A 21,236-nucleotide genomic window follows, 5' to 3' on the forward strand; every position below is an offset into this window, starting at 1 on the left:
AGTATGGCTGAGTTTATCAGATTGATGATCAGATAGGCCTAGCAATGTATACCGAGTTTGCTTAAAGCTTGATTCCCACTAGTATAGGACGCAACGCAAGGACATAACTTGGCCAATCACAAGCGATGGATTATCCGTTGCTTGTCATTGGTTAATTCAGTTGCGTTTACGTCCTTGCGTTGCATCCTAGTGGGAACTAAGCTTAGGCTACTACATGCTACTAAGTGTATGACCAAATATGACGCAATCAAACCAAATAGGTTCACTTTAAATAAACGCCCAAGATACGGTTGTGATTCAACCATCCGCCTTCTTTTATCTTCGTCTTCTTAGAAGCCTATTTGTTGTTTTCATATTTTAAATAGTGTCTAAGAGCAGGGTCCCCGGGCAGGGTCACATCCGAATTCGCCTCCGAATTGTTTCCATGAATAGGCCTACCTCTTGCTATGCGTCAACAAATGAATACATTTCAGGGGAGAGAAGGTGCTTTTTATTATTATTTTTTTAATGTATTATTTAATGTTTTATTTTAAGGTCATCAACACGAAACCGATTCTTTAAAACATTAACAAGGAATCACTACCTTATACATTTTCTACTTCAAGAAAACGCTTTTATCGGATTTCATAGTTGTTTTTTTTTCATTAAAACTAAATTTCGACTCGAAAATCTGGAGAAGTTCACGTACAGTATATATATATATTGTTTTTTCCTAACTGATAACAATGCGCAACATGATATTACGATATGATGAAACCAGGTCTGTGCATTTTCACTTTTGTATCTGGGACATTTTGCAAATTCATCCCCAGAGAAATTAGCATATGCATGCATTGCACATTAATGGTATCATTTCAATGCATCTGTTATCTGTTTTGATCCACTCAAATCCATCAGTTCAAATTTAATGTATACTAATGTTAAGGAAGCATTCGTAAGTGCAGTGCGTATTACTTCACGACCATTAAAACAGATCATTCTTAAGTGCATTGATAGTGTGATGTTAAAACACAGGCCAGGCCTACACCTATTAACAGAATTTTATACTCATGGTTGTAATCAGTTGTTTGTACTAAATTTGTAGTAATTTGTTTTTGGTTCAATCACGTGACTCGTATCCTCCTTTATCTTAAAGGCAAAGAAGCATAGTTACACGTCTATTCAAATTGTTCATCATCATCCTAAAACATCTTGTGATTGGTTGCAGTAGTGCGCGTAACTCAATTCTGCATCGCGCGTAACTAATTTGCATCACACCTGCATGTTCAGGTTTCAATTCGCTTTAAAAGATCATTCGTTGCTACTTTCATCCGTACCTTTAAGTATGATATATTACATTATTGCATTATTTCGTCGGTAAAGTAAAATAATGAAAATTATCCGACAATCATAGTCAATTTCTAATGGATCTTCTTCCTCATATATTATTCGTAAAGTGGAAACGCTTTTACTTTCCATTATGTATGGCAAGGAATTCTATACATGTGATGAGTTAATATCGTCAAGTGTTATTAGAACGTCTAACTTGATTTCTTCACAAAATAGCCTACGCATAGTTTACGTTTAAGAGATGTGGTTTCTTTTCCAAAGTATGACCTAAGGAATTGAGCGGATCCACCAATTGACTGAGGGTTGGATGGAGCATGGATAAAATAAGTAGTAAAATAAGTGTTATCCATTGCTAGAGGAAGCGTTGTGGGCTGGTTCAGGCCGGCGGGGATAAAAGGGACGAATCTCTTGCGCTTCAATATAACAATTTTCAGGGAGTGTTCGTTGCCCGGGCTGTAGACGAAAACCGCACACTACTTCACCTCAAACATCAGTAAAAGACTGCGTCACATTTATGCTAACGCCTGAGATTTTCATTTTTTTTAAATCGGGAGACGGCAGGTACCGTATTCGTGATAGAAACGTCGTACATCGGATCTCTCCCTAATATGCCCTTTTTCTCGACTTTACAGACCTATATTGTGGAGTCTATGCATTTACTATGATTTGAAGGTCTGTGAACAGTTTTTCTCCTGTAAGGTGGGAACTCTTAACCAAGCCCTACCAAGCCTTACCAATCCCTATACCACGTCCTATCAATGATAACCAAGCCCGACCAATAAAGTTTAAATTACATAAAATAGGGTATGTTCATCTTGGTAATCCTATATTCTGTGTGAATAAACCCCGCCCTGACCCCCAACCCCCCTCCCCTCACCCACCTATGTAACCTACGACCAAGTCAAGAAATACAAAACATTCTACAGTATTCATGATAGATTTTTTTTCCAGAAATGACAGCGCGAATTGGAGACGCTCGAAACAATGTCGGTGTCCATGTGTATATAATATCAGGCGATCGATGTAGTTGTTGTACACAGTGCCACGAAGCTTTCTAGTTCGTTCGTCCATCCATCGATCTGGTCATTTTTTCATTTGTGTCATGTGTTTCATTCATTCATTCATTCTTTCTTTATTTCTTTCTTTCTTTGATCTTGTTTTCTTCTTTCTTGTTTTCTTCTTTCTTGTTTTCTTTCTTTCTTTATTTCAGGCAGAACCAGAATCTTATAACTGTAAACAGAGTGCAGAACTTATTGTTCTACCTATTTAATTGTAACATGGGGAATGGAATACTTTAATATTATATATAAAAAACATCAATTTAGCAGTAACCCGGACCACAACCCAAGACTGTTTATGTCTCTATCTCTCATATTTGTAGGCATATTGTACGTCCTCTTACAGGTCGTTCGATTGCATCAACAATGTTTTTATCTTCTTGGCTTGCATTATAGCCGATCTTTCAAATATTTCTCATGAGAATCATGAACTGAATAAGTTAGAAGTTAAGCGTTTTATAAGCCATCGATACTTTGCAGTAGGCGTATAAATACCATTTATCTTCCGCTGAAACGTTTCAAATGTATTAAAATATTACCTTTTGACACTGAGAAACCGTTGCAAAACGCGTTACGTTAAACAAGGCAATAACAACAGGACACTGAGCTCGCCTTGCCAACATAGGAACTCGTAACAGTCCTTGATTTTATGTCTGGCTGCGACAAATTCCATCAATATGTATACATATTCTCCGCGGTGTCTGCAGGGCGTGGAACTGATCGTGTCGCAGCCTCAGATAAACCTTTTGATCTTCGACGCTCAGCATCATGTTTTGCATGCGTTAACCAAACGCAGCATGAAGAAAAAAGAAATTCACAAAAAAAAACAAACAAAACAAAAATAACAAAAACAGTCGCTAAATTGTATATTTAGCGACTAAATTGTATATTATTCCCTGCATAGGCCGGCCGGCCTACATAGTTTTATATTTATTTTAAATTATACACCTCTATCGATGTGAGTTCCTAAAAGAAATAAAAATAAAGGGAAAAAACATAATTCTTGGATTACACTAGCAATTTCAAGGTAAGATTACGAGTCGGTAAGATTTACCTTTTTAGCTTTGACCTTTATAGATACATGTTGTATGTCTTTTTAAATCTCTCATTTATTATTTAGTAACTTACAATAGTTTGTCATTTGTTGTTTATTGAATTATTAATATTTACTGCGTGTGTAAGTTATTCACAATAATTTCAGCAATCAATAATCAATACCGTATAAAGCTCTGTCTACACTATCAAAAAAGTGTGATGTGCCCAAATATGGTAGTGATATGCCCAAATATGGTAGTGATATGACATCATCGTGTCCATATATGGGCACATCACATTTTGTTGTCACACAATGTTTGATAGTGTAGACAGAGCTTTACGGTAACAAGGCCATATACATGGCGGAAGTCGCGTGCTCAAATTTGAATCGAAAATCCGACCAACCGACCGACATAGTGAGCTGTAGACACACGAGCACATAATATTTGCGTTTGTTTTTTGAGTGACAATTTTAGGGTCACACCAAAAGATTGCAGTTATATGTACGCCTATTAAGATCAGCTGCTTGTATGTAGAGAGGCATGCATATCAGCCGATTTTTGCGGTATCATGTCTCGCAACAAGAAACCGTGGTGCTGTTGTATGAATCATGCCAAGCAACGGCCGTGTCATTCCATATCACACACTATTTACATCTACAGTCCTGCACCTAAATATAATAAGATGCGAATATCATTACACGCGTGTTACACGCGAGGCAGTGGTAAACGTTTTTCAGAGCTGCCATATCATTTTGGTTACGAAAAGAGCCCTCACTATTTCTTATAGTATAGTGACTTTTTACTGAATATAAGTAAAAGCAGGGCAGGTAAAGGCCCTTATAGCTGTCATGCACAATAAGCGCTATATACTAGTTGATTATTATATATATGCCATCAAATTCCTGTCAGGATTCTGTTTTGCTGAAAGCGTATAACTAAACTAAACGATGTACATTAGGACGTCAGAAACAACAAATTAGACGCATGGTAGGCAGTATGTCTCGTGCGTGCCGTTTGATTTTATGATGACTTTGATGGCTACAGACCGCTTTATCATCCTGAAATACACTGTCTCTTTTCCAATATAATATTATTGCATCATCATCATAAGTATAGCCTACTTACGAAATCCGTCACCATTCCCCCGCGTGTCAAAACGCGCGTGATACGACCGTAAACTGTGTGAAAAAAGACCGGAAATACACGCGTACTAATTTTGTATGGCGGTCTTCCTTCTTCGCGTTTGGATTGAATGTGTGAAAAAATCGTTCAAAAAACAATATAATTAAATAACGTCCATAAAAATAATGAAATACTTTTTTAAAAATCAACAATTAGGCCTACTGTGGTCCATTGAAAAAGGAACAGTTTTTAATAATTGTTTTCATATTGTAAATGTACTAATAGGAAAAAAACACAATAAACACAATACGAATAGTGGTAATTAGCACAAAATATACAAAAGGACTCGTAGCTATTAATAAAACTAGACGGTAACCAATGGAAACTTTTATTTAAAAAATGTAATTACTTTTAAAAATTACTGTGAAAATTGATTTTTAATTGCACTGTCACCGAGAGGCCAGTCGAATACAAATTTAAAATTACTTTCAAAATGCACGTATTCACTTTCATTAGGGATATTAACTACTTCATTAAGACTAAGAGCTGTTGCACGCCCATTCATTTCTACATCTTTATTTATGAAATTCAGTAGTAATATGTTTAATACCGTGGAAACGGAAAGATCGTTTTAGTGTATTTTTATTCATTTTATGAATCTAATTAGATCTATTTTGTCGTTGCAATTATAACCGATGCAATTCCATACATCATGTATACAATTGAATTCTGTCAAACATTACGTAAACGGCGTTCCATATTAATCGGGCCTCCATTTTGGGGCCTCCATTTTGTAGCCTACATTTTGCGGCCTCCCTTTTGGGGCCTCCATTTTGGGGGCCTCCATTTTGGGGGCCTACATTTCGGGGGCCTACATTCTGGGGCCTACATTTTGGGACCTACATTTTGGGACCTACATTTTGGGTCCTCCATTTTGGGACCTACATTTTGGGTCCTACATTTTGGGTTCTACATTTTGGGGCCTACATTTTGGGGCCTCTATTTTGGGGCATAAATTTTGGGGCCTCCATTTTTTGGGCCTCCATTTTGGGAGTTTGTTTTATTTTCTTTTATTATGTAAAATTGTATAGTTTGATTTAAAAAAAACGTGAGTTATATACCCCTCGAATTTCACTCGAAATAACACACGCGAGTATCAGTTTTCTATTTCTTAACAACTCGAAATAGAAAATACGGTACAAACTATTAATAAACTGATTAGTTTACGTTTTATTTATTATTCATTGATTATCATACCTTAGCAACACGCTAACAAAGGTCGTTGCTATGGCGGCTTAAGTCTTTTGTATTCGCTCAATACACCTCTCAGTGTACTGTAGAAAAATAGCGAAAACGTGTTTATACGGAAGTTCATTTTTCTCAATACTATCCTTTCTGTAAGTACTAATTTTATATACTTGATAGAACGCTTTAATAGTAATTATAATGCTAAATACATGAGTTATATTTTAGGTTTATATTTACATCCAGCCAGGGCATTGCTTATTTTACGTTTAAGGGCCCGGAGTTGGGTACAATATTCAATAAGTAAACACGTCGTAGTAGAGGCCTACTCAGCTACTGACCTTCACGGTGAGTGATCTGTTCAAATAGGTAACATGAATTGAATCTCTAGGATAATGTTTAATTATATCTACCCGGGATAGAGGAATTTGTTCGGTCATCAAAACAGCCGTACAAAGCATAATTAACACTATCAAAGTATGCGGCTAATCAGTGTTAGGTGAGTTCGGATAGTAGGCCATATCATAGCAAGTATGATCGCCCCACTAAAACCACTTCTGACACATAATAACATTTATTACCCTTAGGCCTAAAACATTTAGGCCTACTGTGTAGGCCTACTGTGTGGTAAAACCTTTAAAATCGTTTCTAACTTTGTACGATAAATTGCTGCTTAAAAAAATATTGTAATGGGATTGACAAAGGGACACCTTGAATCCCCTTCTAATGTAGGGGAGACATCCCCCCACCCCAACAAGAATCGTCAGCTTAAATCGTGTTACTTATTGTTATTCTACTCTGCAAAGTTTAGTAAATTGTACATACTGTACTTTCACAAAATATTAACACGTATGGGTTTGATACAGCTATATAACGCTATCGTAGTTAACAACACTGGCAACGTGTACACACACTACACTGAGTTACCGAATGAAACACGTTAACTCCGATAGCGTATTTAGTTACCCATCAAGCCAGTGTTAATATTTTGTGTATGTTGAAATCTCGAAGATATAGCGGATATACATCGGAGTTATATCGGAGATACATTGGAGTTATATCGAGCATGCATCGGAATTTAGTATAGGATATACATCGGATATATTGGAGATACATCGGAGTTCGGATATACATCGGATATATTGGAGATACATCGGAGTTATATCGAGCATGCATCGGAATTTAGTATCGGATATACATCGGATATATTGGAGATACATCGGAGTTCGGATATACATCGGATATATTGGAGATACATTGGAGTTATATCGAGCATGCATCGGAATTTAGTATCGGATATACATCGGATATATTGGAGATACATCGGAGTTCGGATATACATCGGATATATTCGAGATACATCTGAGTTATATCGGAGATCTGAACAATTGGAGTTAAACGATCTCACGAGCACATGGGATGTAACTTATGACAGGTAAGCAATCTATTATGATTCGGATCAAATTGCTCTACAGTCAGCACGCTTAACTCTACGTCCGTGTGAACGCAAGTCTGCAGTATAGGCTATTTAAAACTGGTGTACTCAAATATCAGGCTTAAGGCCAGTTTACACAGGTGAGCGGTAACGCTAAACGGAAAGCAAGAATATAGAGACTATGTGTAGCGCGGACTGGCGGTTGAGAGTGGAAACCCGCCCAGGTTAGATACCGGTACGGAATTACGTGGGACAAGCACGCGGTATTCCGTTTACCGTTACCGTTCGTCTGTGTAAATTGGCCTTGAATTACTGTATATTGAATATATTTATCGAACGTGAAATTATTATAATTATTCAGCCTTTTAATTTGAAATGTAATACTGTTCTAAGAAAACACGTCATTATAAGGTGCAACATTAATTTGACAACTCAAGCATGGTAACAAATCAATGCATGTTGAGTTTGATGCTTCGTATGGCAGCTAATTAGCTGCTATATTTAAGCCATATATTTATAACTCATCCTTATATCTAAACGACCGTAGAATATCAGTACTCAATGTATGCCGTGATTAATCAGCGATGGCCGTTGTCATTTAGCTCATCTGCCCGTTTAGTTACCGTCTTCGAAACTTAAACAAATCTTAAGCTTTGTCCACACTGTAAAATGTGTTTGAAAAAAGTGTGACGTGCCCAAATATGGTACTGATATGCCCAAATATGGTAGTGATATGACATCATCATGTCTATATTATTTGTTATTGGTATGGGTAGTATAACCTACCTAATCATTATAATTAAGTCACAGACTTAACATGTTCTTGTTCAACACAGCGTAATTGACACTGTGACCTGTTGGTTATCGTCTTATTATTTTGGTCGATTTTTGATAAAGTAATGTATGCATTTGTAGAACTTTAGCATTCGAAAATACACATACTCAGCACATGTTACACGGTCATATAAATCTAAACATTTTCCCATTAATTTACAATTTATCCACATAGTACACGTGAATGGTGCATATTCCAAGTTCTGAGCACAGATATAAAGCGCTGTCTACACTATCAAACTAGTTTGACAAAAAAATGTGATGTGCCCAAATATGGGCAGTAGTGATATTCTCAAATGGTAGTGATATGAACAGTCATGTCCATTATGGGCTCATCACATTTTTTGTCACATAAAGTTTGATAGTGTAGACAGATCTTAAGCTATTGTGCACATTAAAAAAGAAAATATTGACAATAGAAAAAGCAAATTAAGTAAAATATAGGCCTAGGCCTATTATAATTGGGTATTTAAAATGATGTTAAGGTATAGACTTTAAACATTTATGAAGTATACAAACAGTATAGAAGTAGGAGAATAATAATAAAACACGCGGAGTAGGCTAGGCCTTATATATTATCATTTTGACTACGTATAGGCCTAAGTACCGTTCTTTCTATTCAATTTCCTTTCTGAAGAATTGCTTTGTGTCTCCGTCATCAAAATCAATTATATTTCTGTCGGTTTAATTACCCAATAATATTAACGTGGTTAGGCGTTATTGGTCACAAGCATTTTGATTCGATATCTATCGTGCATAATTCATTAATGTCTAACTATTCATATGTCCAGATTATTGATACGGAAAGAAAACAGATGGAAAATGTATGTCGTATAATAATACAGGCCTATATCTATGGTCACATTGTAATAGATGGTCACATTGTAATAGATGATCTTACTATTTAACACAGAGCGACAAGGTCAAAGTTCACCCGCCTTCTCACAGTAGGCCACGCACAACGCAAATGTTGCCGCCCGTTGGGAAGATCCGAGAGAGATTTCCGAGAGTGAATCTATTTCAAATAGGAAGCTTTGGCTTTGTAGACATCTTCTTGTAACTTATATAATAATGTCATATTGTGTGCCGTTAGCTTTTCCTTTCCTTGAAATGAGCTTTCGGTTTTCGGAAAATAGGCCTAATTCTTGTATTATACTCTTGCCTCCGGTTATTTTTCCTTCTATTATAATGTCAATAACCGATACACGGAATTTTCTGCATGAATATGGTCAAAAGTTTGTATCGTCTTCGCACACTCAAAACAGTTGATAACATTATACTTTTTTTATAGTTACTTGCAGCTTATCAGGTTATATAGTTTTAAACGTTAGACTATAACACCTGCCGTTTACGCTGCAAAGTATTAAGTAGAATAATAACATACTACATTAAGTATTTGTATGCTTTTTATACTAACTTAAGGGTACCCAATGGACCATTATCTCATGGCTGCCGTTGTGAAAATATCGTTTTAAACATATTTTCAATTTATGATGTCGGTCATTCGGACAAGTAGGCCTACAAAACAACAACAGTGCAGCTAAATTTATTTCATTTTTATTTATATATTTAACATATTTCGCTTGTTAGGCCTACATGTAGCATGACCCTTTTCCACTCTATTTATGTCCGTTTATCCACTACTTCATTCATAAATTACTCATCCATAACGGAGTGTAACTAGCACCATCACGGAATATCATCGGTAAAATATCGCTCTGTAGTACACAATTATAACTGATTTAATTTATACAAACATTAAAATCACACCTTTTCTTCTGAGGCATATGGAATTAACGGATAAAAGAAATCAGATACTAAATCAGCTACAGTATGTGGTTACTAGCGCCTTGAGCACGTTTAGTGGATATGGGCGCTATATAAATTATTATTACTTTATTAAATACTTATTTAGGCCTATTATTGCTTTTTTTTATTTAGGTATACCAACGATAAAGTAATATACCGACAAAAAATGACGGACAGAGATCCCGTTCAACTTCTGCGATACATGCAAAACGTGAGTTCACAACTGACATCAGGAATTCAGCAATTGCGGGAAGGACCGTATCGGAAGCTCTACCAACAGACCCGAAGCTTCATAGACGCGCTGCAACGAAGTCCCAAGGCCCAAGGAACGATGTATGGCCCTACCATTAGGACGATAGCTGAGGTTCGGCAATGTTACGATCATTCTCAGATCATGGACGGTGAACGGCCGACACACTTCACAACTGTCATCGGACTATTCCTCGATCTAGTTAGCCATTTGCAGACGTTAGCGAACCGGGCTAAAGAGTGGATTGGCGAGCCTATTAACGAATTAACTGTTCATCCAAAACAAGAAGAGACATGCGATAAGATCAATGAAGAATTACAATTCTGGATACAATTTACAGACGAAGAAAACGACTTTACTGAACTTCATAAGCATAAAACGTTGGAAGAGTTCCGTGGTTTGAACTCAGGTGAAGTCCCGGTTTGGGGCGCGGTGGTGAATATTGTACCAGTCCTCCTTAAGACGGCAGAAACTATTGCAGAACAAGTGAGTCAAGCCTATATTATTATTTTTAAAGACAGCCCAAAAAGCATATAATTTGAAGTTATAAAGTCAAATGGCCGAGCGGTTAAAAGAGCCAACAATATCGGCATGGTTTCGCGGCCGACTCGCTCTCCTAGTTCTGGTGGTGGAACAAGTCTTCTCGGATAAGGACACAGTTATAACCTGTGTGTACTATAAAGAATCCAGTTCATCATTCGAAAAGAGTAGGGGGTTACCCCGGTGAACTTGTTCACAAAATAGCCACTGCATCAGGGGGATTACCACCTATCTGGTAGGACAGTGATTAATTTACTTTACTTCAGAAAGATGCACTGAGTTCTTGAACATGAGCCAGTTGTAGACACTGCACTGGACCTCCACTTTTAAGTCCTTTTCCGAAAAGAATTGTGTTACCACCACAACTATAATTGTCATGAAGGGCCTTGAATCTGTTACAATGTTATGACTACTGTTTATAATACTGAGACAATAATTATCAGAGATTGGCAATGGCCATTATTTTCCCTTGTGTCGCATTTTCCGATAGTTTCGACGTCATGATAGGCCTATCTGTTTGCTATGTCACCGGTACCGGCAATAAGAGAGTTGAGAATGTCATGATAAAGGGGTTAGCAGAAATTTCCAGCACTTGATACATTTTGTAACGTAACAGATAGTTATCATTTTGAATCAAGCGTGTAGCGTTTAAACAGATACACGTTGAAGCCGTCAGCGTAAGGAAATCAAATGCTGTCATTTTGGATGATCCTATTAAGTAATGATAGATCTTTCTCTCGTGTCTGTCATCATTGAAAACGCCGCCTTATGTTACTATTAATATTCTCATTTGGATTTTCACGATGAAGGTAACTAGCAATGATTGCCGAAGTAATCGTTACGATCACAGTAATTCACTAGCCTAGGGGGACATTCTAAGGAATGAATTTTGATACGCGTTTTATAACGCGAAGAAATGGTCGCTGCATTTCATATTATGATAAATTAACGTTGAGTATTTAACGTGTTTGTCGTACCCCGGGTAATTATTTTGATGCATAACCCAGATATCTTTACTCCTTAAGTTATTAAAATAGGATGTGAATGTTCTCATAATAATTATGTATAACTTGACGGAAGTATTTTAATAAATCTAGTTGAAATAATGATAGATCGATATCGATATTTGATATTTTAAAATGTAATACCGGTATTGAATGTGGAATTGTCGTTTGTGATTGGTCAATGCGCTCGCGTACATCTCTGCGATGTATTTCAGTGGAAACAAAGCTTTGTTATTTCCATAACAATTATCATTATTATGCCGAATACATTATAGTCAGTTTGTAATGATATATACAGATTACAATACATTTAATTAAAAATAAGATGACGGCGCAAAGCCATGATATATGATCATAAACAACCGTCAAAAGAGGATAATAAGTATGAGGCGCCGTAAATAATAACAGCCGAGTATTAAGTATCCCAGCTGTATTAAAGTTTCATTCAATATGTCCTACTGTTGAAACACAATCGTTGATGTTCATTTGTTAAAATCCGACATATTTTCATGGACAAAGCAATAGACAATAAGACACCGTACTTACCGTTTTTTCGAATAAGCGCCCCGTTTTTTATTAATGAATTCTACTACAAATATAGGAACGTTTTGTAATACAGTATTGTGTGTGCGCGTGTGGTGGGTTTATTTAAGGAAATAAATAAACGCCCGGAACATTTATTCAAAGAGGTATTGGTGGATGTTTATTCCAAATGATGTTGAATTTGGTTTGGCATTTTTAGCGTGACTCGACACCATTTTGGTCGAGGTGACGATTATCTTTTTTTATATTATATTTATATTTATATTTTTACTAAAATTAAGACAAAACTCCGTCTGGAACCCAGACTAAGTAAGAAGCAAGAATGGGTGAAAACAAGTTGACCAATCACATGCGACTGTTAATCCAGCGGTTTTGAAATTGATTGGTTAAGCGTTAACAAGAATATGAACATAGTGCGCAGTATATGTTGGTATTTGTCGCAGCCAGACATAATAAGATCAAAGGACTGTTACGAGTTCCTATCTTGGCAAGGCGAGCTCCGTGTCCTGTTGTTAGATTGCCATGACTGGATAGACACTCATTTGGTCTTCTTGCCGGTATCATACTTTACTTAACAGAAAGATTAACAATACATTAAAGTACTCTACAATCATTCAATTCATCACACAAGAATTGAATGATTGCGGAACAAAGGGACGCTTTGTCAGCTGTAACTAGGTATCATACACAAAACCCGCCATCATCTGTTAGTTGGCAGTGTGTGTAGGGTTGGTGGTGGCTTTGGAATCAAATCCCAAACAGATTTCTTCGTAAGTTCTATAAATGTTTTGTTAATGTATGATCGCTAGGAATTTATTTTTCAGTCGGTTTCATTGTTTAGATTTAGTTCCATTTATAGGCCTGCACCGAATTCGATTCAAGACGGCCTTATCTGGATCCCAGTCAACTCGGCCCCGCGTTAACTGCTCGGCCCCGCGTTAACTGCTCGGCCCCGCGTTAACTGCTCGGCTCCGCTTTAACTCGGTCCCGCTTTGACTTTATTCTAAATAAAAAATATTGATGATTTGTGTACTCCAAAAATACATTCCTAATTATAATTTAGGATGTAACCTCCACACCTATACCCACCAGCCACTCCTCTGTATACAATAAAATAGGAGATGTACCCGATGGACACGCCAGAAACCACCACCCCCTCAGCCCCCCCCCCCCCTATACCAACCAACCACCCCTCTGATGACGCCTCATATTTGTGCAATAAAATAGTTCTTCATGCACAATTTATAATTGGGTTTTGAACATGAATATAACAATAACTTAATTAATATTTTTATTTTTTCAGCAAGCTAAGTGGTCAAGTGTAACAGGCCGTCTAGGTATGGGGATCTATAATCAGGAACGGAAGGAATGTTCCGAGCAAAATGGCAGGAGTTCACGTACGTCATCAGGCCGATCGGCGGGAGCATCCAGTGGAAAATCACAAACTAAGAAAACCAGCAAGAAAACATACGGTACGGTTGCGTAATGATTTTATTACAAAGAAAAAATATATTTATTTGACCAACTTGAACATCATTCTGAATATTCCATTTATCAACGTCAAACCTTCACTCTCACCATTGTCACTATCGTCATGTATACATTCATTTGCATTGTATCTATTATCTTTAGGCCAAAAAAAAAGTGTTCTTGCCCACTAAAATGTAGGCGCTGCATGCCTTAAAACAAAACTGTTATACCTATGTTAACAATTCATGTGATTTCGATAATATTTAAAAGGGGGTCACGTGGTCCCACGTCGCGACCCCCACAATCAATAAAAAAATGTAAACAGTCTTTCAATATTATCGAAATCACATGAATTGTCGTTAAGCGTTCCAATGTTTCAATTTGGACCACTTTGAACTATTCATGTTGGTACATCATAATAAATTATAGCTTGCACACAGAAGGGCTAGTGATACCTCTCTATCCTTTTGATTTAGCTCTTTGCTTGTTTTATTTTTATCTCCAGATCCACAACATTGCCATTTTCTTTCTGTAATTTGCCTTTTAATACAATAAATAATAGCTATAATATAGTATATTATTATTTTTATTATTAGAATTATTTTAATATTCATCAATATCAAACTTCATCATCGATAAAATCCCTACAATTGGTAGGCTACTACATGTATTTACAAAAAATATTTTATCTTATTTAGCTGACAAGGTGGACCAGAAAAACAAGGGGAAGATTTCATCACTTGAACGACCTCCATGGAAACCAGCCTCGTCTATTCCTCATAATCTGTTTCCAAAACTTCACATTCATCTTAGCGATCCTAGCAAAAATTTCTAGATGCTGACGTCATTGAGTTCCAATATAAACATATCAGAGAGGGACAGCTGAATTGACGACAAATTGTCTATTTATAACTTATTGTATATTTGTTTCTAGACATATCTTACTTGTAGGCCATGTAATATGTGTTTACACGCATAACATCGTTCTATGCACACTTAAGCTGATGCGAATCCTATCCGTAGGCCTTATCCAACAAAATGGTTAATATAACTATGATCAGTACATCCCATTAGACCAGTGCATAAACCGCTCACAAACAAAACAACATAGATTATCTTCGACTGAATTCAGCGATTTGACTCTTTCTAAATGTCTCATTATTTAACCGGTTTATGTCACAATTAAGCCCATTTGTCATATCTTTCATTCCTAAGCCCCCGTGGTACTATAACGTTATTAGAAATATATGACATTTGAGTCCGGTATAACGGGCCTCATTCGGATGCAATTTATTTGATTGATCGTGAGTTGTGGCCTACTTGTCAAATCAGTTACACATCAGTTGATGTGATGAGATTTTAATACGACGTTATCACTTTTATATGTATGACTTTAAACATGTCGTAGATGAGTTATTAGAATTCGAGCTAGCAATTTTTAAAATCTTAAATATTTGTCTGCGAATCTTCGTTTAATCGTAAACGATAATGATAAATGAGATTGAGATAAAATAGGAATGCGAAATAGTATAGGCCTACAATAGGTTGACGATTCTGTCTCACAGATGTTGAATGATTACTAAAAACAAAGACACGTCAGCTAGCTAGCTAGTTAGTATTGTCCTTTGCTTCAAGTTGCACGTAAATAAAGCGTCTGCTACCATTATTTCGTTTCGATATTTTTGTTTTAAACTATTATTGATCACGTATACGCCGTGTGTGCCAAATTATTTATCTTTTTACCAATATTAAGCCGAATCGCCTTCAAGAACCTAGATTAATATTAGCTGTAAGTGTTCGAGATGCAATATTTACATAGTAAATATATTTTAGGTTATCTAGTTTCGTATATGTAACTTGTTGAAAGAAAAAGTGATTACGGAAGGAATGAACTGTAGGTTTGTAACGGTTTTATTACTGTAAATGTAAGAAGATTTAAACATGTATTTTTTCTGTACATTTAAAATCTGAAATAAAAGAATGAATTATGTAATTAATGATTTGTAAAATTTTACAGAGTCCGTACATCTACGAAATAAAAGAAAGAAAGAAATGTAATGTGCATGTATTTTCCCCTATATGGATATGTTATATGAAATGCAAGAGAGGTTGTTGTTGTTGATGAGTCCTGCGTCCAGTATATCACCTAAGTAAACCTAAGTATGATTACACAATTACACTACATGAGTTTATTGCAATACTATTGGATTCAACGTGGAGAATAATTCAATGAGTTGTTCGAAAGGATTGACTTAGCCTACTAATTTAACGAGATGGTGTCAAGCAGTTTCACCATCATCGCGATTTTCAGTAAGCTAAGTGGTCGAGTGAATGAATATTCATGTTTATTTTGTGAAGTTTCACGAGGGGTCCCCAACTTATGTACGAAAAGAAATATCGCACGCGGGATACTATATAAAAAGCAGCGTTACGATTTAGGCCGCGGAGTACAAAGCTACTGACAGCGCAAATGGATTGGTTTTTGAATGCACAACAGCCTCGCGTAACCTCAACATTAAATGTTTAGAAAACGCTAAACGTGTAATAAAACCATTAATAAAACCATTAAATAATGTCATTGTTACTATTTAATAGTACTATTACTGAACGACCCGACGCGTGATGACATAAACAAATTAAAGAATAATTGCAATAATATTAATATAAACGTCGGGTTAGTTTGTTTGTCCAAAATTAAGTTCTTTTTATCACTCTAGAAACAAGATGAAATTCTCACTCTAATTGATTTTACAGAAAATTGTCTTCAAACTTTTTTTCCATAGTATAATCATAGTGTAGCATAACATGACAATATCCACTGGTTTACATTAATGACTTTTTAGCGCGCTTTATGCTGCTAGCAACAAGAGAACAAACATTTTAATGTTAAAACAGCGGAAACAATTATTTAGGCCTCAATCGAATAGCGAAATTGCTAATATCAATAATACTATATACTTACTTCTATTAATTTAATGTTTATAATATCATATTTTTGTGACTCTGGTTCATAAAATCAATCTGTCAATCAATCAAGAGTGCTTTTTTTTTTCTGTTATTACCTATTTTAAGCAACAATCACGCATGTTCCGTTTCACTGAACGGAAGACGACGGGTCGTCTGCCGTCCAGTCTCGACGCCGTCTTCCGTTCCATGAATGTCAAATGATATGTTGATGTTTTTCTCTGTCATACATTTTATGCACTTGTTTTGACGAATAGACACACCTTGAATGAGGGAATGGACTGGCAAAACAATGTGAGCATGCTCGACAACTGTCTGTGGGTAAAACACGATATTGCGTCTTCGTACGGAAAACATAATTAATGTAATTCGTATCGTATACATTCTCAGATCAGATTAGTTGTCAATTAACGGATAGAGTAACACTGATTTATTTAGTAACAATTTCAAACTCAAAATATCAAATCAAAGCGAAATATTTTTTATTATGTAAAATGGTAAAAAACATGAATTTTCTTGGCAGAATAAGCATACACACATCCCAAACAAAAGGTCACTGATTACAATAAACATACACACATCCCAAACAAAAGGTCACTGATTACAATAAACATACACACATCCCAAACAAAAGGTCACTGATTACAATAAACATACACACATCCCAAACAAAAGGTCACTGATTACAATAAACATACACACATCCCAAACAAAAGGTCACTGATTACAATAAACATACACACATCCCAAATAAAAGGTCACTGATTACAATAAACATACACACATCCCAAACAAAAGGTCACTGATTACAATAAACATACACACATCCCAAACAAAAGGTCACTGATTACAATAAACATACACACATCCCAAACAAAAGGTCACTGATTAAAGTACAATATTCCTACTCCACTTCGAGGAGAAAATTTCTGATAAAAATAAAACCTAGTAACTGTGCCCATAATTAAGTATTTTTATCGTTAAAAGCGACCCTTAAAGATGTATTGTCCCCCTGAAAAAAATAATTTTATAATTTTTTTTTTTGAATATGCCATTTTAATGTCACATAATAGTTATCCACTCTGACCAAAGCTTAGGTCGAGAAAAAAATTATTTACCTGAAAAACTGTAATTTAAAGCAAAAAATAGTCAAATTGGCTGACAGCCAAAACATTTTTGATTGAATTTAGCCATTTATTTTGTCATGTTATAAGTGAAAACATTTCTGTTTAGTTTTGTTTTTCTACAGAAGTGATCAACTTTATTAAAACTACAAAATAACATACTCACAGTCTGATTTAATTAATTTTCATTTACATCTTTAAATGTCTAATACGTGTGCGACTGAAGTCTTCTAACCAATGATTGATGTGTGTTGGTAGCTCCATGTTTAAAAGTTTTACTATTTATAAAATAATTTATAAACCTTTGCAATCACAATTAAACAGCCACAGTAAAGAAGAACAAGCGTCGTGTGAAATACAGTTACATGACGTTTTCGTAATACTACTATTCAACTTTCATTATGTAAATTTGATGATATTATATATATCAGAAGAATTATACATTTTACCTGAGAGAAAAATCTCATATTCTACATGAAAATACTATTTTAAATTACTGTAGCACCACTTTTCCATTCTAAATATTAAACGCGGAGCTACCTTGAAGCAAGACAGACAATACATTTAATACACGAATATAATGTGATCCAATGAATTGAAAAGAAAAGTATACGTCATTAAATGTAAATATTGATTATTACGGTAGATAAATTGAATTTTAAAAGTTATGGAATATATTGTATGCGTATGTTCATACATATATGCAGATAGTATTCCGTAATGGAGCGATGTGTTGACCTATAGGCTTAATCTATCAATAAGTATACATGTTTCTGCGCTGTGAACCTCTGTCGAAATTAGGTTTAATCAACATTGTCAATAGTCGTTGTTTTAAAGATTCAAAAGGTATCCGAATTGCTCAATATTTTGCCTTTGAAGTCAGTCACATGGAACGAAAGAGTCCTCTATACTAGTACTCTTTATTAGTGTACTTGGCTCTTTATAAAGACCCATTTACATTAGGACGAAAACGATCGACGATAAATAGACAAATAAATGCATTTTTCATACATAAAACAAAAGAAATCACTTTTCATTCTAGAACTATAGAATAACCATATATGCTTCCATTGATGAAAATGATATTTTCACACGTCCAATCGAATGACGTTACTAATAGCAATAATATCGTGACAATATAACGATTTTATTGTTTTTATTTATCATGACGTCATTTGATTAGAATTAAAAAATATATTTTTATCAAAGACAGCATAAATGATTATCATATAGTTCTAGAACGAAAACCTTTCTAATTTCTTTTGTTTTATGTAAAAAAAAATGCATGCTTATATATTTATCGTCGATCATTATCGACCCATTCAATTAGGGCTGTATTGCCACATAACATGTCCAGTTATAGGAAAATTAATTGTATACGATGCCTGTATCATAAGAGGCTAAATTCAGGATTATTGTATATATTACAGGCTTCACATGTGTTTCATGCGTTTCACATGTGATGCTGTAACACAGAATTTGACTCTGATACTAGTGCAATTTCAATACTATAACGAAAATCGACTATTTTATCGTGCACCACACATATGCACGTGCAGAGTGAAAGACTACTAACTAGAATAATAATCTCGAGGAACTCATACTTTAAACTCTATGAAAGTTCTCGATGTATAAAATAGAAATAAAATATATAATAATACAGCTTTGCATAAAATGTCAAAGGTCAAGGAACTCAATCTTGACAAGAACCATGTAACTAATATACATTCTAGAAATATTATTCTATGTTTAAAGGTGCGAAAATATGAAGAATGGACATTTCCAATGTGGTCGTAATTATTTATATATTAAACCTCAGCCCTTTAATTAGAACTTATAGTTAACTGAGAGTTGCTTTTTAATTGTGTCAAACTGGTAGTTAATTAATTCAAATGCGGAGCTGCCCTTTAAAGATGTATTGTCCCTTGAAACACATAAAATGAAGGTCAAAATATTCTAAATTTAAATTGGCCATATCAAAGTAATATTAAAGTTATTCACTTTAAGTCGAAAATTCGAGTCAAAAACAAGTTTACGTAATTAACAGGTAAATTAATTTGATTCTTGATTCTTCTGGAAAATCGTCGCGAGCGAAAGTAAACAAAGATTTCAAACCACGAGTATGCATTATGCATGATGCTAATTAGGATTGTTTACAACTCGTCACGGTTGAGAAAAATTCGAGTCAAAAACAAGTTTACGTAATTAACAGGTAAATTAATTTGATTCTTGATTCTTCTGGAAAATCGTCGCGAGCGAAAGTAAACAAAGATTTCAAACCACGAGTATGCATTATGCATGATGCTAATAGGATTGTTTACAACTCGTCACGGTTGAGAAGGCTTGACTGGAAGTCAAAGTTATTTTTTTAACAAAAAAAAAAACGTCTGTATTTCAGTTAAATTATTTTTTTTCGACTAATTTTTGGTGAAATTTAATAACTATTACGATACTTCAAAATGACCCACTTTTATTGGAAATATTTTTTTAACAATTGTTTTGGAATTAGTCAAAGGGACAATAGATCTTTAAGTATTTCAAACCCGGAGCTGCCCTTGAAGTATTTCATACCCGGAGCTGCCCTTTAAGTATTTCAAACCCAGAGCTGCCCTTTAAGTATTTCAAACCCGGAGCTGCCCTTTAAGTATTTCAAACCCGGAGCTGCCCTTAAGGTATTTAAAACCTGGAGCTGCCCTTTTAGTATTTCATACCCGGAGCTGCCCTTTAAGTATTTCAAACCCGGAGCTACCCTTTAAGCATTTAAAATCTGGAGCTGCACTTTAAGTATTTAAAACCTGGAGCTGCTCTTTAAGTATTTCAAACCCGGAGCTACCCTTTTAAGCATTTAAAATATGCAGCTGCCCTTTAAGTATTTAAAACCTGGAGCTGTCCTTTAAGTATTTCAAACCCGGAGCTGCTCTTTAAGTATTTCAAACCCGGAGCTACCCTTTAAGCATTTACAATCTGGAGCTGCCCTTTAAGTATTTAAAACCCGGAGCTGCCCTTTAAGTATTTCAAACCCGGAGCTACTCTTTAAGTATTTCAAACCCGGAGCCACACTTTAAGTATTTCAAACCCGGAGCTGCCCTTTAAGCATTTAAAATCTGGAGCTGCCCTTTAAGTATTTCAAACCCGGAGCTACCCTTTAAATATTTCAAACCCGGAGCTGCACCTTAATAATTTAAACCCGTAGCTTCCCTAGGCCTTTTAAGTATTTCAAACCCGAAGCTGCCTTTTAAGAATTTAAACCCGTAGCTGCCCTTTAAGTATTTAAAACCCGGAGCTGCCTTTTAAGAATTTAAACCCGTAGCTACCCTTTAAGTATTTCAAACACGGAGCTGCCTTTTAAGTTTTTCAAACCCGGAGCTACACCCTTTAAAACCCGGAGCTGCCCTTTAAGTATTTCAAACCCGGAGCTGCCCTTTAAGTATTTCAAACCTGGAGTATAATGATACACTGTTACTACACTCTT

General features: G+C 35.5%; 1 protein-coding gene across 1 annotated transcript; it reads left to right on the forward strand.

Moving 5' to 3' along the window:
• The first annotated feature begins 5,897 nt into the window (after positions 1–5,897).
• LOC144856470 (uncharacterized) lies at positions 5,898–15,716 on the forward strand. Its single transcript, XM_078714485.1, has 4 exons — positions 5,898–5,943; positions 10,002–10,605; positions 13,510–13,678; positions 14,375–15,716. Exons 2-4 carry the CDS (start codon positions 10,036–10,038, stop codon positions 14,509–14,511), a joined length of 876 nt encoding a protein of 291 aa, XP_078570611.1. The 5' UTR covers positions 5,898–5,943; positions 10,002–10,035; the 3' UTR covers positions 14,512–15,716.
• The last annotated feature ends 5,520 nt before the right edge of the window (positions 15,717–21,236 follow it).

This window comes from Antedon bifida, chromosome 11 (assembly GCF_963402885.1).
Source record: "Antedon bifida chromosome 11, ecAntBifi1.1, whole genome shotgun sequence".
NCBI classification, from domain to species: Eukaryota; Metazoa; Echinodermata; class Crinoidea; order Comatulida; family Antedonidae; genus Antedon; species Antedon bifida.